At 35.3% G+C, this 19464-nt stretch overlaps 1 protein-coding gene across 2 annotated transcripts in view; it reads right to left on the reverse strand.

Annotated features, from left to right (window-relative positions):
• TRIM33 (tripartite motif containing 33) overlaps positions 1-19464 on the reverse strand; it is a 141834-nt gene that overhangs the window by 17616 nt on the left and 104754 nt on the right. For both annotated transcript variants that reach the window (XM_082615942.1, XM_082615941.1), the window contains exons 5-11: positions 18027-18143; positions 15429-15543; positions 13205-13351; positions 12605-12722; positions 10877-11151; positions 10108-10272; positions 6173-6373 (exon numbers count right to left, since the gene is read on the reverse strand). In XM_082615942.1, the coding sequence (XP_082472068.1) occupies positions 6173-6373; positions 10108-10272; positions 10877-11151; positions 12605-12722; positions 13205-13351; positions 15429-15543; positions 18027-18143 (1138 nt within the window). The remainder of the gene's footprint in view (positions 1-6172; positions 6374-10107; positions 10273-10876; positions 11152-12604; positions 12723-13204; positions 13352-15428; positions 15544-18026; positions 18144-19464) is intronic.

Here is a 19464-nt window from a genome sequence, read left to right on the forward strand (position 1 = left end):
TGGCATAAAACCAGACATACAGATCAATGGAACAAAATAAAGAGGCCAGAGATAAACCTACACCTATATGGTCAGTTAATTTTAGACAAAGGAGCCAAGAATATACAAAGGGGAAAGGACAGTCTCTTCAATAAACAACGTTGGACAGTTGGAAAACTGGACAGCCACATGCAAAAGAATGGAATCAGACTACTATCTTACACCATACACAGAAATCAACACAAAAGGGATTAAAGAACTGAAATGTAAGACCTGAAACCATAAAACTTCTATAAGAAAACATAGGCAGTAAGCTCCTGGATGTTGATTTTGGCAATCATCTTTTGGATCTGATTCCAAAAGCAAAAATAAACAAGTGGGACTACATCAAACTAAAGAGCTTTTGCACAGCAAGGAAACCATCAACAAAATGAAAAGGAAGCTTACTGAATGAGAGAAAATATTCACAAATCATATATCTGATAAAGGGTTAATATCCAAAATACATAAAGAACTCATACAACTCAATAGCAAAAAATCAAACAATCCAGGGACTTCCCTGGAGTCCAGTGGTTAAGACTCCATGCTTCCACTGCAGAGGGTGTGGATTCGACCCCTGGCTGGGGAACTAAGATCCTGCATGCTGCAAGGCACAGCCAAAAAAACAAAACAAAAAAACCCTCAAACAATCCAATTAAAAATTGGGCAGAGGGACTTCCCTGGTGGTCCAGTGGTAGAGAATCCACCTTCCACTGCAGGGGACGCAGGTTCGATCCCTGGCCGGGGAACTAAGATCCCACGTGTGCGAAGCAACTAAGCCTGCACGACACAACCACTGAGCTCATGCACCTCAACGAGAGACCGGGCATGCTGCAAACTACAGAGCCCTCACACTCTGGACCCTGAGCAACACAAGCACAGAGCCCACATGCCCTGGAGCCTGCATGCCACAACTAGAGAGAGAAAACCCGCAAGCCACAACTAGAGAGAAGCCTGCATGCCACAACGAAGAACCTGCACCACAACGAAAGATCCTGTGTGCCACAACTAAGACCCAACACAGCCAAAAAAAAAAAAAAAAAAAAAAAATTGGACAGAGCACCTGAATAGACATTTTTCCAAAGAAGACATAGAGATGACCAGCAGGTACATGCAAAGGTGCACAACATCATTAATCATCAGGGAAATGCAAATCAAAACCACGACAAGCTATCACCTCACCCCAGTTAGAATGGCTATTAAAAAGACAAGAGATAACAAGTGTTGGTAATGATGTAGAGAAAAAGGAACCTTGTGCACTGTAGTGGTAATGTAAATTGGTACATCCACTATGGAAAACAGTATAGAAATTTCTTTAAAAATTAAAAATAGAACTATCATATGATCCAGCAATTCCACTCCTAGTTATTTATATGAAGAAAAAAAAAAGAAACAAAAACACTAACTTAAAAAAAAATTTTATTTATGTTTTTGGCTGCACTGCACGGCATGCAGGATCTTAGTTCCCAGACCAAAGATCGAACCCATGCCCCCTGCAGTGGAAGTACAGAGTCTTAACCACTGGACCACCAGGGAAGTCCCCCAAAACACAAATTTGAAATATATATGCACCCCCATGTTCACTGCAACATTATTTATAATAACAAAGTTATGGAAGCAACCTAAGTGTCCATCAACAGATGAACAGATAAAGCTACAGATGAATGAATAAAGAATATGTGCTATATCTATATACACAATGGAATATTAGCCATAAAAAAAAGGAAACCTTGTCACTTGTGACAATATGGATGGACCTGAAGGCATTGAGCTAAGTGAGATAAGTCAGAGAAAGACAAATACCATATGATCTCAGTTATATGTGGAATTTAAAAACAAACAAACAAACAAACAAACAAACATAGAATCAAGCTTGTAAATAGAGAGACAGATCTGTGGTTGCCAGAGTTGGTAGGTGGGTGAAATGGGTGAAAGGAATCAAAAGGTACAAACTTCTAGTTATAAAATAAATCATAGAGAGGTAATGTACAGCATGATGACTATAATTAATACTCTACTATATATCTGAAAGTTGCTAAGAGAGAAAATCTTCAAAGCCCTCATCTCATACACACAAAATTTTTACACTATGTATGGTGACTGATGTTAACTAGAATTCCTGTGATAATCATTTTGCAATGTACACAAATATCAAATTACTATGTTGAACAACTGAAAATAATATATGTTACATGTCAATTATACCTCAATTTAAAAAAAGGTAAACAGGCCTTTCTCAGAAAAGCCCTTTAAAAACCTCATCTCAAAGACATAAAAGGCTAAAGGTGAGAGTTTGCCATGGGCTAGCTAGAGGGACGATTAAGAGATATTAGGAGTTGCGCCTGCTCAGTGGTCAGAGCTACTGGCCAAGGATTCACTTGTAAGCTGTAACTACAGGAAAATCCCTAGCTGCAACTAGAGTTAATTAGAGGATTTGTGAAGAGGGGCAGTTCCTAACATGGGCCACAGATAAAATTTGCGCTATATCTCACCTAAACATAAAGGAGGAGAGGATGATTCAAAACAGACATGAAAGTCACAAGTTACCTACTTCTACTCCCACTCCCACTCCTTTTATTCTCTCCCACCTGCGATTTATATCTCTGGCCAGAGAGACAATCCTAAGGCTAGAAGAGTGGAAAGATTAGGAAGAGGCAAACCGCCAAGTACATAAAAGGGCTTCCCTGATGCCACTACAGCACCAACATGGAAATGCTAGCTTAAGTATTTACCTCGATATTTCACCAGACATGGATGAAGAGTCACTATAAATAAAGTTAGAAGTCTAACGGGAAAAATATTAATTCACATATTCATTGAACCAATGTTTTTTAAGCATCCCTAAATAACTGCATGGAATAGGTAAGTATTATATAAATAATTTCTATGAATTCAAAGGAAAAAGACAATCCACAAAAAAATTCAAATAATCAGTGAACCTGAGAAAAGATAACAAACCACATGAATAAAAGAAATATAAATAAAATAACCAAACATCATTTTTACCTATCATATTGGTAAAGATGGAAGACAGCCAGTACTGGGGACACAGTACAGAAATGGGTATTCTATAACATTTAAATTTACATGTGAATATCTGAAAGATGCACATTGTTTTCCCAAGACTTCGTATTATCCAGTATAGTATCCAGATAAATTAAGTACATATTTTCCAAATACAGAAAATTGTTTACAAAGAATTTAATATATTAGAATACTATATCTATTAATTATAATCTAATCTGAACAGATTCTAATATTCATTTAGCTACTGAAAAAGTATTTAGGTTCATCATATATCCCCTCAAGGTCAAAATTACTACCACATATTATAACTCCACTGGAGATGGATAGTAGAGTGAAATACAAAATAATTCAAGTTGAGAGAATTCTCTTTAAATCAACTTCTACTCTATACTGGATAGCTGTAATGATCAGTATTAAGATATATCAACAAATACCTGAAATTGCTTTGTATTTATTTCCTGTCTGCGTTGCATAGTTAATGCTACTTTGTCTGCTTGCTGTGTAACCTCCCCCAGGATTCTTTTCTTTTCCCTATACCATGGAAACTACAGGATAGGAGAAAAAGTAGATGATTCTTCAAGAGATGACAGGTTTGCTTCCCTTTCTAGTTTTGATTAATATGGTTAACTACTTCTTACTGTGGTTGTACTTTTGTGGTACCCACCTCTAATTGCTCTTAAAAGCAGGTGACAATAACGAGCGTTGGCAAGGATGTGGAAAAACTGAAATCCTCATACACTGACACTGTTGGTGGGAATGTAACATGGTGCACCCACTGTGGAAAAGAGTTTGGCAGTTCCTCAAAAACTTAAACATACAATATGACCCTGAAATTCCACTCCTAGAAATTTACATAGAGAACTGGTAACCTACAAGTTCACAAAAACTTACACACAGAAGTTCATAGCAGCATTATTCCTAATAGCCAAGAAGTGGAAACTCATCAACTGATGGATGGAAGAACAAATGTGGTATATTCACAGAACGGAATATTCAGCCATAAGAAGGAATTAAGTACTGATACATGCTTCAACGTGTTTGGACCTGATAAACATTATGCTAAGATAAAGAAGCCAGACACAAAAGGCCATATATTGCATCATTCCATTCATACAAAATGTCCAGAATAGGCAAATCCATAAAAACAAAGTAAATTTGTGATTTCCAAGGGTTGGGAAAGAGGGAAATGGAGAGTGGACTGCAAATGGGTAGTTTCTTTTGGGGTGATGAAAATGTTCTGGATTAGTCAGTGGTGATAGCTGCACAATCTTGTGAATGTACTAAGAACCACTGACTGAATTGTATGTACATTTTTTAAAGTTGGATTTTATGGGTATGTGAATTATATCTCAGTTTTTTAAAGCAGTCAATACTTTAATAAATCAGTAAATAAAAATAAGGTTAGGCATTATGTCTGCAAGGAAGAGACGGTTCATAAGAGAAGGTATGGATTCTGCTCCTTCTACCCCACTTTAAAAAACTAAAGATGGGAGGGGATATATTCTGGAGCCTCTTGTCTTGATTTCAAAGTTCTTCTGGGAAAAGATGACAAGGAAAATCTAATAATGACCCATTTCCCTTATGATGCCCAGATTTTCAAAGATGTGGAGCATCCATCCTTCCTCTGTCTGCTCTCTGTGGGAGTGGCCCTAGCAGATTATGTTAAGTTTGACATGAGCAACCTTTCTTTTCCATTTGAAAGTTTCTTAAGAATTGGAACAAAGTCTTGTTTCTTTTTATCTTCAATGTCCAGGCACTTTAGCATGAGTGCTTAGTAAAACTTAAATGACTCCTTTAATACTGTACCTACCTCTCTCTGGTTGCCCAAAGGCCCTTAATACTCTACCTTTCCAGGCCTATGATCTCAAACCACCTCCTTGCTATCTCTATGGACAGAAGTGGGGAGAGAACTGGACTTTCTCAGTTCAGTAATCAGGAGCTAGGCTTTGAATTCCAACTTACCCATTTACTGGGTGACACTGAGAAAGTCACTAACCACTCTTACTCTCTTCCATGAAATAGGGATATTATATATCATATAAGATGATTTCAAGCATTAAACTGAAAGTTTATAAATTATAAGCTTACAACTTATAAATTTTACTTTTTATTGATATTTTCCAAAATTTTCCATTCTATATAGTAGTCCAGTACTCTCAACACCACTACAGAGGCTTCCCTGGTGGCACAGTGGTTAAGAATCCGCCTGCCAATGCAGGGGACACGTGTTCGATCCCTGGTCCGGGAAGATCTCACATACCACAGAGCAAGTAAGCCCGTGTGCCACAACTACTGAAGCCCACATGTGCCACCAACTACTGAAGCCCGCGAACCTAGAGCCCGTGCTCCTCAACAAGAGAAGCCACCGCAGTGAGAAGCCTGCGCACCGCAACGAAGAGTAGAGAGTCACGGGTCCTAGTGTCTTAGTAATTTCACTGCTCCTTGTTCCCATGGTGACCCCTGACTCTGAATAACTCATACAATGCTTGAAATGACCCAGTACAACCTTCAAGTTTTATATTTACATTTAAAAAAAAATGCTTCTAATTCAAATGAATTTATGAAATTTCAGAAGGCACTGAATGATATTTTTCTTCAGGAAAACGCTACAGGTGAAAGGGACAAGACAGCTCAGAGGCCCTTCCCATTCCATCTTCTACTCCTCATTATTACTTCCTCTCTCAGTAAACACCACCCCCTCCGCCACATGCCTAATATCTAGACCTTCCAATCTCTTCCTTTCTCAGTACAACCTGTTTGTACCCAGGGTTGACTATCCCTTTTGCACCTAATAGAAGACTGACAAAAATTTAACTGTGTTTTGGTACTGGGTCTCCTCTCTGGATCTAAACCTACATCAGAAGTGCTTCATTTAACACAAAGTTTGCCTGCTGGCAGATGACAGAAAGATCAGCAAAGCTGACACTCTGTAGCTTTAAAATACTGAGGAGTGTTAGTTTTAGCACACATAACTTTTTAAAATTCAAATTATTTATACTCTACTTTTTGGAAATTTCAAAAAAAATATTGCTCCTGAATTTAAAAAAACAAAAACAACCAGAAATATATACTCTAAGTCCCTAATTAACACAAGGTTTTAAATCTCTCACTCAACTTAAATACAGACCTGTATGGGTGGAATATCTGGCAGCGACGGAAGGTTTTCTGGATTGGTAACTGAAGGAATTAGTTCTATTGCTGTAACAGATGGGCTGGTGGGACCTCGATTTGCATTTGCCATAGTAGCTGTAGTAGGGCTGGTTGGATTGACTGGGTTGTTGTGCACCGACACAACAGGAAAGGGTCCAGCATGCCCTGGGTTTGAGTGCTGTTAGGAAAAAAGATGTTATCATTACTTGATCTGCCAGGATATCCAAATATGAACAATACCTTGACAACAAGTTTCAGTTTAGGAAGGATATACAAGTTCAGAGTTTGATACCTCTGGCTGAGAGACAAAGAAGTAGGCCCTCTCAAACTTATGCAGGAAAAATAAAATTCAAACTTATCATTTTTCTATTTATTTTTGTGTAGTATTTAGAAAAAAATAGACTTGCCAATAATTGTACCCTGTCAGACTGGTGATATGGTTTTACTTCATAACAAAGATCTATATATAAATAGATGATCTGGAAGCCCCTAAGGTTTCCAAACATCAGACCAGGAAAGCCACTGTTCAGCCTATATTTCACTTTGACACTTTTGTCTTTTTTAAAATAAAAATAATTAATTGTATAATTGTGTATTATGTAACTGATATGGTAGAAAGAACAATGAATTTACAAATGGAAACGTTGGTATCAATTCCTGACTCTTAATACTATGTGACTTTAGGCCAAATCACAATCTTGGTAATTGAGAAATGTGGATAATGATGAATGAAAATGGATACCTGTCTTTATGAGGAGTGTTATGAGGATCATTTAAGATAGTACACAGATTAAAATCTTTGGGAAATAAATTACTATACACATATAAATCATCTGAAGTATTTAAAAACTTAAAATTCTAACATTCAGTGACTTTTGTAGGGGCCCAAAAGTCTAAGGACAATGTTCTGAGATGGTTGGTTAATCCAATTATGTAGCTTCTGCACCTTTCCAAAGGGTGTACCTGCCCCCTGGTAATACTTGAAGGCTTTCCAAGTACACTAAGGGGTACATGGATATGTGAATACTTTTAAGGAAATTAAAGTCTAGGTAGTCGACCTTCATATATACTTTTTTCCTGAAGAAAACCCAATTTACCTAAAAATGTGCCATGGTTTGTGAGTTCTTTTTTCCAACTACTTCTTTCACAACTGCCCTTCTCCTCCAAAAACAAAATACAAAACAACACATCTTTAACTCATTCCCAATCTTATCTAGCATATTGCCCCAGGGTGAAAAACAAAACAAACAAAAAAATCTTCTGAAGAGACAGACAAAGGTACAGTTGAAAATAAAGGTGTCAAGTTGCTGACAAAGTGCCTGGCTCTGAAACCCGGGTAATCTTTGAGTGGGTTCTGATACTTGGTGATCAACAAAAACAAAGAAAGACCTGAAGAAGTTGTCAACTGATAAAAAAAGATTTTAAAAATCGTTTTGAATTCCCAGATACAAATTTTTGTGAACAAGTTTCCTGAGCATCACATAAAAACAACAACAACAACAAAAACTAGTAATAAAAATCGGCGTCGAATTCTGACTTACTCTAACAGTACAAGGTAACAGACATACAAACATGCATAAATGAAGGAAGGGGAAAGCCTTCATGTATCTAATAAAGAAATGTATATCTAAAAGAATTTTATTTTTGTTTCCTAATAATCTTAAACCATGTAAATATTTGTTTAAACAACTGTATGGGAATAATTGTAATGAAAATTTGGTCTAAAGAAAAAGTTTTAAAGTTTAATAACTGCATTATAAACTGGAAATTTAAGAATTTTCAAATTGCAACAGACATCTTTCCAGCAGAAAATTGCAACAAACTGATTCACAAGTCTATCAAACTTGGGAATATCTTAAATCTGTATCTTAAATATATTAAGATAAAATTCTGTAAAAGTAGAACAGAAATTCAAGTCCATAGGGAAAAGGGAGTATATAATTTTGACTTTCAAAAAAGAACTTGCCTCTGTATTTGGGACTCCAGTGGATCCACTTACAAGAATAATGTAAGGGTTTTACTTTATAATGTCAATATTTACAATATGCTAAACAGTATGTCCTTTGCAACTACTTAAACTTAAACTTGTAATGGAAGTTTTAAACGTCAACCTTCAAATGTGAGGGAGTGTGTATTTTTCAAAAGTCTTTCTGGAGGTAACTGGGCCAAAAAGTTGAAGGATCGCTGATCTAGGACTTCAGTGTGCAGATCGATCTGAGTCAGTAAAAGTTCACATATTTATGAGTACTCCCCTCCTGGAAATTTTGATTCAGTGGATATGGTTCAGAATCTATTTCAGACATGGTTCCCCAGTCATTCTGATGGTCTTTAAATCATGCTTTGAGAAACATCACTCTGACAATTATAAAATGACCTTTATTTTTTATATAACTAGAAATCCTATGCAAAAGTAGCCTCATATTTATAATCTACCTCCTATACAAATATAATCTACTATTCAAGCAAAGATTAGAAAACATGCCTCTAAACACACTTATTTTTAAGAGTAGGTATATCCATCCTAAAAGGAACAATACTGAGTGAAGAGAAAAAAACAAAGTCAAAATGTCACATTAAAAGAGCAGAGGAACAATTTTAGGAAATTAAAGTTTTAATCTTAATTCTACCATTGTCTCTTATGATTGTGGGTACATAACAAGCTCCTTTGTTTTTCACTTCTGTAAAATGAATCAGTTGGACTAGATCAGAGATTCTCAACCCAAAGTATACAATGGGTTTAATGACATCAAAGAAACTCTTAAAATTTAATAAAAAGTTAGACATTTCTCCAAAGAAGACATACAGATTGCCAACAAACACATGAAAAGATGCTCAACATCACTAATCATTAGAGAAATGCAAATCAAAACCACAATGAGGTATCACCTCACACTGGTTAGAATGGCCATCATCAAAAAATCTACAAACAATAAATGCTGGGGAGGATGTGGAGAAAAGGGAACCCTCCTGTACTGCTGACGGGAATGTAAATAGATACAGCCACTATGGAGAAGAGTATGGAGATTCCTTAAAAAACGAAGAACAGAACTACCATATGACCCAGCAATCCAACTACTGGGCATATACCCTGACAAAACCATAATTGAAAAAGAGTCATGTACCACAATGTTCACTGCAGCACTATTTACAATAGCCAGGACATGGAAGCAACCTAAGTGTCCATCGACAGATGAACAGATAAAGAAGATGTGGCACACACACACAATGGAATATTAGTTAGCCATAAAAAGGAACGAAATTGAGTTATTTGTAGTGAGGTAGTGAGGTGGATGAAGTCTGTATGAATCTGTTGTACAGAGTGAAGTAAGTCAGAAAGAGAAAAACAAATAGCATATGCTAACGCATACATATGGAATCTAAAAAAAACGGTACTGACGAACCTAGTGTCAGGGCAGGAATAAAGATGCAGATATAGAGAATGGAGTTGAGGACACATCAGGGTTGCGGGGGGGAAGCTGGGATGAAGTGAGAGAGTAGCACTGACATATATACACTACCAAATGCAAAATGGATGGCTAGTGGGAAGCAGCTGCATAGCACAGGGAGATCAGCTCAGTGCTTTGTGACCACTTAGAGGGGTGGGATAGGGAGGGTGGGAGGGAGGCTCAAGAGGATGGGATATGGAGATATATGTATACATATAGCTGATTCACTGTGTTGTACAGCAGAAACTAACACAACATTGTAAAGCAATTATCCAATAAAGATGTGAAAAAATAATTTAATAAAAATTGTATGTATATTTTTCTGGGACAAGAAGTTACACAGCATTAATCAAATTCTCAAACGTATCAATGACCACCCCTCCCTCCACCCCACAACTGATTAAGAAAACTGTTGTCTTTTAGTTTTAAAATTATATGATTCTTACAAATGGAACTCTAGGCATACTTGTCTTTGGAGGTGTGGCTGCATCATGGAATACTGAGGGCCACTGTGCCTGGGTATCCCTGGTATTCGGGCAGCGTTCTGAGCCAATCTCATCTGATGGGCTTGGAAAGCTCCACAGTTCATGTTGCCTCTTTGCATTGCTTGCACACTGATCAATCTTGGAGGCTGCAAAAGGCAGAAATTGCATTTATGTAATAATATTTATAAATTTATCTTTCAATTATAAAACGTTATGATAATAATTTTGTCAGGATAGAAGGGCATAAAGTAAAAAGTGTAAGTCATTTTCCTCATCTCTTGCCCCAATCTCCTTCTCTCAGTATATATGTTTTAAAGCCTATCAGCATTAACTTAATCAACCCTGGATTAATATTTTTGATTTGGATGGGAGGGAGCAGGAAAGATACAGGGATGGAAATGATTTGAACAAAAGCCTAAAGAACATGTCAGATCTTAGGAGGGAACAACATGGCTCTTTGGCCCAAAACCACACGTTTAAACAAAAAAGATCTGGTATAGAGGCATAAAAATGTGTATACCTCCACAGTACTAGTGAGTTAATTTTGTTTCCCATCGTAAGTATTTACTTCTTGTCCTTCCTCACACCTCCCCCACATCCCCGCCATACCCAAGGCAAATGTTTAAACTGACCTTTGACCTCCGCCCCCATCAGTAACTTTGAAATGTGTAACTCATCTATATAGGACAGAGTGTAGTCTCAAGGTCTTCATAATTTATACCAATAGTGCAGTGATGTAATAATACTCGCCTGTTGTTGTAACATCTGAGGGGCTGCTTGTCTAGGGTGCTGCTGTGTTGTTGCTGTTGTTGTTGGTACAGGTGCAGGTGGCTGCTGCATCCTCATCTGTTGCAACTGCTGATGTTTCTGTGCATACACTTGTTGTTGCATGTGCTGGAGTCGAAGCTGTGCTAAGTTAATCTGTCCAGGGGTTTTACTAATGTGGTTTGTCCCTGGTGGAACTTGCCCAACTACAACATTAGGAGTATAACCAGGAGCTGGTTTACTCTCTATTACTAGATTACCTGAAGGATTTAAAAAATGAGAATAATTTGCATGTAATCAACTAACATCTACTTTGTGGGTTAATCATTATATTTTCCCCTTTCCTCTGACAACTATCACCACTCAAAGTTTCCAACAGCACAGCAGGGATGGGAGCTAGGTTTAAAGATGATGAAGATCAGAAACCTAATATAGTCCAAAGCCAATTAATTGACTTTTGATTACTCAGAATAATATATTATCTGCCCTTATTTTTGACACAGATGTTCAGAAAATTAAAGAGCTGAAAGAGACAGTATTAGAGGAGGCCCATCTAGGCAATCTAAATCATCTCTAGCCTGAGAAGATTCAAGGATACTCAAGATTGCTAATACTGATTCCACCTGTCTTTGGATTGTCAAAATGTGCAGGGCAGAGTACTATATTGCTACAAAACTGTCTTCTGTGGAAATGCTGAATGTTTTCAACTACTTATACCCTTGGAGATGACAAATTCTCCTTCCTTTTTATAGAGCCAGGTACTTTCTAGGTATAGAAGGCAAATTTTAGTAAGGTTTGATCTAAGGTAGAGTTGGCAAACCTTTTTCCTGTAATGAGCCAGATACTTTAGGCTTTGCAGGCCACATAAAATCTGTCGTATACCCTTTGTTTTTTACTTGTTTGCTTTTACAACCCTTTAAAATGTAAAAACCAAACTTAGGTACCACGTCACACAAAAATAGTTTGCCGATGCCTGATCTAAAGGTATAGCAAATGAATATACACAAAGATTACATTTTTTTTACAAAAGGCCAGCCACTTCTGCTTTTACAGCTTCCAATGGTGAGGACTTGACTATTCTGAAAATGAGTTTAATCAATCTATAGACAGCTCTAATTGTTGGTTACTTTTGGGGGGTTTTCTTTTACTTTAAATTGAGCTGGTTTTGTATGTCTATCTGTAACTTAAGGCCCTTCGGTCCACACTGTGGAGTAACGAAAGCAAAGTCCATTTGTCTTCCATGTGAAAAGAGCTACTCTTATCTTTCAAACATTCCTCAGAACATGGCATTCGGACACATCAGCATACTGGATGGAGGTCCTCCTCAAGTGGGCAATTTTGTACAATTAATACATAAGCTATTAAGCATGTAAGAAATTCTTCCAAAGACTAAAGACCCATTTGGTAAGTTTCTGATATGTAACACTCAATATCAACTTTAAAAGATGTGGGGAAAAAGTTAGAAATGATATGTAATTTAAAAAACTATACAAAGGAGACCCTCAACATTCTTAAAGTATATATATAATTATATATACTTAAAGATGTAATGAACATAGCTGAAGTAAGTTTCCAATGAAGAACAAATTTTCCAAAAAGTTTACATGTTAGAATGAAGTTTAAAAACTTTTAAGTATCTAAAATTTGTTGTAGATGCTTTCTCCTCCTAATTCAGTGTTCCAAGTTATAGCCATAAAACGAATTATTTCTCACCTAAATTGACTACGTTCTTTGCCCAGAAGGTGGGATCACAATGGAAACGTATTGCTCCATTAGCAGCAGGGACAGGATCACACCGTGCTTTCAAAATATGGCGCAATTGAAAAGTAATCTAAAAGGGAAAAAATTCGTATTAGTCTTAAAATTAAATATCACTTGAGAAAACATACAAGATAAAGACATGAAAGCTCATGCAGCCCCACAGTGTCCATCTCAGATGAGACAGTATCAGTGTTTAAAAAACGATATTAGCAATCGAAGGCACATGCTTGAATTTCTGCCATTTCTGGTGATAAACTACATTATACTACTAGGTATCTCCAAAACCTATGATTGACTCAAGACTTACTGTATGATTCCATTTATATGAAATTCTAGGAAATGAGAGACATCAGACTAATGGTTGCCTAAGGCCAGGGACAGAGAAAAATAAGAAAACTTTTGTGGGTGACGGAAATTTTCTGTATTTTGAGGTGATGGTGATAACTTTTACTAAAATTCAAAATCTATACTTTAAACAGGTGCAATTCACTGAATGTAAATAATATCTTAATAAAGTCAATTTCAAGAAAAATAAGATACTATGTGTCTCACCAGTCGCTTGCTGTACAGTAGTGCCGTGCTGCTACCACTAGCAATTGCCCAGTTTGTAAAGTTCATAACATGCTTCACTTGCCGGGAAAGGCCTGTGATGTCATTCTGTTGCTGTAGTAACTTCATCTGTCTTTCTTTTGTAACATTCTGAAACAGAACAAGAGGTTCACTGAAGAATTCTGTATAAAAAAATCAACTCATAATTTCTATTGCAAGTGAACACAATACCTGTATTTCTTTTTAAAAATGGGAGAACTTAATAAGCTCCTCATTATTTAATGAGTCTATGATCAAGGAAAAAGTCACTAACAAAAGTGGGACCAAAACTTAGTTCTATAGTCGTCCAAAATAGACATTCCACATACAGAAATTAATGTTAGTGATATCTCCCCTTTCCTTCAGAAGATGAAGAGCCTTTGTTAAAAATAGTATTAGGCTAATCTAATATATAGAGCCTATGACATATGAGCTGACCTTTAGAAATAATTTTATATAAGCCTAACACACTTCTCAGGCCAAAGAAAATTTTGTGGTGCATGGCATGAGGCTGAAGTTAAAATCTCTTATTTTCAACATTTAAGGCAAAAGGAGAAAGATGAATTCCAGAGCTCTAAGAGTAGAGCTAGGGAAGCTTCTTATATGACAAAAGTTCATAAAGAACAAGGGAGTAAGTGAGGGTGGAAGGAAAGACCAATTTGAGGAAAGTGCTGCAAAGGAAAAATAAACTGCTTTCTGGGAACAAAAATTCCCAGAAGGGACAGGTGATGTCCTATGTCCTTTGACATTCAGCATACTGAACAACTTGCCTCTTCGTTCTTAACCACTTTCTTACAAAAATGACTCAACTGGGTTTACTGAACAATTTTTTCCCTAAGGAAATAAGTTACTCATTTTATAATGTAAATCAATGGATAAAAATATTCAAATGACAGAAGTTTCATTTACAACTTCCCTGGAAATCATCCCTTGTATAAAGCTTTTAGGAAAACCTCTATCTTACAAAGTTTAGAAACACAGTGCACTAGAAGACATCTACTGCTTAAATCATTAGCATGTTAGAAATATGTGGCAGATTTATCAGTAGGTATTTGTGTATATTTTAGCATTAAGAGGCATCTTTTTAATTCAAAAGTTCTTGAAATGGTTTCAGAACATTACTTTAGACCTATAATTAAAATGTATTTACTGTAAGTTAAAAGGTATCAAAAATAATTGCTTGCTCATGCTCTCCATTTACAAGGTCCTTCTGAAAACAAAAATCTATTAGGGTTAACTGCAACTCAGCTGGATATACAACAGTCACAAGAGACCTCAAAATTTAACAATATGTGTGAGAGTACTTTTAATTTCACAATTGTGTCTCAATGGCAAGATGTATTTCAAAAGACAGAAATTCAGAAATAATTCTCTGTTGACATTTATTTTATTTATATGTAACTGTGCCTAGTATTTCAACAATTTTCTATGAAGGAATGGAACAGAAAAAAAATCTACGAAAAATTTGAGGTTAATAGTAATTAAAAGTTAAATAATCAAATATTCATGTAATTTAAATTGTTACTATTCAATGGTGCTTTAAACATAACCCCGTATCATCTAAGCCAACTTAAAAGCACAAAATTTTGAGAACCAGCCAACTATGGTCAGTAGAGTCTTTGATTAAAACTTAATTTAGATTTCACAAATTGACTGGATTCTCATCTAGAAATTTACATTCACATATTACTCTCAATATACAACACAAAGACCTAATATAACAAAATTATGAGTAAATTTAAAGTTTAAGTTTCAAAATGAGCAGCATTTTAAGCAAAACTATGGAACATTTAAAAAATAAAGTGAAGAACACACATGAGTCAGTAAGACTCCCAATATACATTCATATGTAAAAGTTAAATTGAGAACCTATCTTGTGGGGAGGAGAAGAGAGAATGTGGCAGGTCAGCTTTGTCTTCATTTATATCACATTTGAGTAATAATTCTTTCATTCCTAAGAGAACAACACTATCTCCTAACTGATACATCTTAAGTGTTAAATTGGGTTGCAAAGTAACTAACTTGAAAAAGGCCTATTTTCCAACAAAAAACACACAAAAAAATTTTTTTAATTGACTTTACTTTCATACCCACCCCCAACCAACCTAAAAGAGCTTTCAATAAACATTAAAAAACAGCTAAAGAGCAAGAGAAGCAGTTTTTGTTTTATTTTGGCTTTGAATCATACCTCTAGCTGCTGTAACAGAGATTTTCCTTTCTTATTAATTTCATTGATAAGGGTGAAAATGGCCACTTTAATTTCCTGTTCTACTCGTTTGTTAGTCTCATTTACTTCTTTTATCCTGAATAAGAGAAATGCATCATTAGGTTATAGACTTATCCTATGTCTCTGAATTACCAACTGTTACAGAAATTCATCCAACTGGGCACTTAACCAAGTAACTAAAATTAAACCTTTGTCAAATGTACAACTTATGTTTTGGCAGACCTGACCACTCAATTTGGTCCAAACAAGTTATGTATGTAGACAAAGAATGGATTAAATATTTATTAATTTTAAATTAAGTTCATAAAGGACAGTTTATTAATTTAGATGGCAATCTCCTTTAGTTTCTATGACGTGAATGTGATACACAAACAACTGACATCAGTGATTGCTGGTTAGTTTCAAATATGGCACATTGTTCTTGAGAAGCATTAAGATTAAACAGAACCAATGTGCAAAAAAAAATGTTGCAACCAACACTACTATTATCTTTTGAAACAAGAGGAAGCTTAGATGCATTTAGTTTCACTAAAACTACTTCAAATGTGAATTCAGATACACTCCTCTTCCACAGGTTTTTCTCAAAATGATTTCCTACTGTATACGGTTAAGGGAATAAAATATTTTCATTACTTTTTTTAAAAACAGCTGTTAGATGTTTTAGAAACAGGTATAAGCTCCCATGTAGTTATGAAAGTTTTGGCTGTAAATATGAAATAGCCAATACCTTGCTATTTATAAAATAGGAAGAGAAGAATTCTACTAATATAACTACATAAAATGTTAAACAACCATAAGATGGTAACTTTAAACTTTTATACATTCTACTTCTGTACAAACTATAACTGACACTTTCAACTGCTAAAACTGCCTTTCATTTACCAAATTCAAATTTGAATAACTTGAATACACCGGGTCAAAAATGTAGTTTTCCCTCCTTTGTACTTCAGGCACTGATTTAAAAATTTTATTCAATTTTGTCCTTATCTTATTAAAATGAGTGGAAGACATTTTTAAAAATTAGAATGCTGATCACTAGTGGTAAGAACACATGACCTTAAAACGATTTAGCCAAAGGTTGAAACCATTAAGCATGCTGAAAGCAAACTCCCCTGGATTTAAGCATGTATATGTTCAACTGTGAAGGCAGCAAAAAAAATGAATGTACATTAAAAAATGGAGAAAGGTCATCGAAGAATCTAACAGGAGAACTATAGACATTTTATTACTTTAATACTTTTTTTTTTAAGCTTTCTGGAGATGAAATAATCTCCCCAACCCTTGGCAATCTTGTAAACTTCACTTCTCTACACAGATTCAGGAACATATATACAAAATATACGTATAAAAATATTGGATTGCCATATGAATTATCTCACTATCCTTCCTCTGGAAAGGACATCCATCTGTAATTTATAAGAAGACAGTTATCCTCTCCAATATCATCTACAATATATCAGCAATATAAAAAACATCCTGACGTATCCACGAGAACTAACCATGACTAGTGTATATCTATATATTTACATATTAACTACAACCTCTGAGGAGCCTTTATTTTCCTTTGGTATCACTTTTTAAGATGAAAGTTATAAATTCTTACTAATATCTAATGTACTATTTTATAATGTATCAATAATATACAATGTACTATTCATTCATTCATCTTCAATACTTTTTGAGTATTTACTATGTGTCATTTTAAATCATCATAAATTAATTTTAATACTCTACAAGTCTCAATATTTGTGAATCTGAAGAATAAACACGTATCAACCCTATTCATACCTCTAGGAACATATGGGTTTTAATTATGCCAGCTCCAAGTGTTTGTCTTTAAGGACTCCTTTAAGAGTCCTAATCTTCTTAACTTACTCACTATGGAACTTAGTCCCACTTTGCGGCATGCAGGATCTTAGTTCCCTGACCAGAGATTGAACCCGTGCCCCCTGCAGTGGAAGCATGGAGTCTTAACCACTGGACAGCCAGAGAAGTCCCAGTCCTCCTTGCTTTATCAATAAATTTAGTTTATTCAGAAACGAACGAAAACAGGATTTTTAAAAGCTGATAGTGTTATTGATAAAAATAACAAAAGCTACAATTTGAGGGTTTACTATATGCCAGAAACTGTGTTCTCATAATAATACCACTAAGATAAGTACTGTTTTTAATGCTTGTTTTACAGATGGAAAATTAATTTGTCCACCACTGTTCATACTCTCTCCTGTCTTCCACACAGTCTCTAGTTAAAATTTTATAATTCAACTCTCTACATATTAATTGGTTTTTCTACATTTAACTAAAGCTGACAAAGACTAGAGTAGAGTCATATTAATTATAAAATAGTCAAAGATGTATCCTAAAAGAGTATTCAAAATTTGAAGCAATTAAATTCTCTTTAATTAACAATGATCATAATCCAAACTCAAACATATCATTTACCCCTCCAAAACAGTGTTTATTATATATGCTTAATACAGAAGAAAAACAATTTAAACTGGACCCATCGTGTTTAATAATCCTTAAACTAAAATTATAGTTTTAAGGAAACACACTTACCTATTCTGCACCTGAGTAGCTGCAAAATGAACATAATTCTTCTTCTCAAGAAGCTTAGCCAGTAGATTCTCAATTGCACCTTTCTGGTTTTGAAAAGCTTCTTCTAAAAATTGATACCTTTAAAACAAAAACAAAAATTACATTTAAAATGGAAAATTTACGATTACGATTTGGAAATGAAAAACTGCTGCATGAGTCAATCTTGAATCTTTACTTAAATGATCAACATTCTATGCTGGCCACACATCCCCTATGTTACCAGCAACTTTTAACTACCAATCCCCTTTCCCTCTTAACCCGACACTGTGAAGCCACTATTAAGACCAAAAAAATTACTCAAAACTGTTCAAGTGCTCTTAAATTAGAGTTTTGATTCAGGATTGCATTTTTATAAAAATCTAAATACTGGTGTAAGCTGTATACATTTTAAATCATAAAATACAACCACATTGTACAAAATACTTTCAAAGGTGGGAAAACCACCCACAGTTCCAACAACATAAAATCGCTGCTACTATTGTAATATCTAGTTCCTTAGTCTTTTCAGTCACAATGTATGTGCAACTCTGCACCTGACTTTATCTTGTCTTCGCAATTACCACTTGAAATAATTTTTCAGTTCTAGACTGTAAATATTGTCAAACTTTTCCAAAAGGGTTATATCAATTAAAAATATGACCAACACCAGAGTTTTATTTTAATTTTGTCAACAAAGTGGTATATGTTAAGATTTGCTAATATTATAATAGTGAAAATTAGACAGTACAAGACTACAGTTCTTTGTTTGCTAGGAAGGCAGAAAGGTTTTCTTTGCTAGTTTTATTACCTCTGTGTAAATTGCTCATTAAGTCAACAAGCATTTTAGGGCTTCTTCTATATGCTAGGGATACATGGGTAAAAAAAAATCCATTATTGTTCATATTTTCATAATAAATAGGCACAAATATGAAATGATACTACACTGTGAAATGAGCTATACTGGAGGCGTACATAGTCTGCAATAAGAACACAGTGTCTATGATGAAATAAATCAAAGACAATACAAATAGATGGAGAGATATACCATGACTATACACCCAAAACAACCTACAGATTCAATGTGATCCCTATCAAATTAGCAATGGCATTTTTCACAGAACTAGAACAAAAATTTTTTACAATTTGTATGAAAACACAAAAGACCCCGAAGAGCCAAAGCAATCTTGAGAAAGAAAAACAGAGCTGGAGGAATCAGGCTCCCTGACTTCAGACTATACTACAAAGCTACAGTAATCAAGACAGTAGGGTACTGGCACAAAAACAGAAATATAGATCAATGGAACAGGATAGAAAGCCCAGATATACACCCACACACAGGTGGTCACCTTATCTTTGATAAAGGAGGCAAGAATATACAATGGAGAAAAGACAGCCTCTTCAATAAGTGGTGCTGGGAAAA

Source organism: Mesoplodon mirus (assembly GCF_964341445.2).
Source record: "Mesoplodon mirus genome assembly, chromosome: 3".
NCBI classification, from domain to species: Eukaryota; Metazoa; Chordata; class Mammalia; order Artiodactyla; family Ziphiidae; genus Mesoplodon; species Mesoplodon mirus.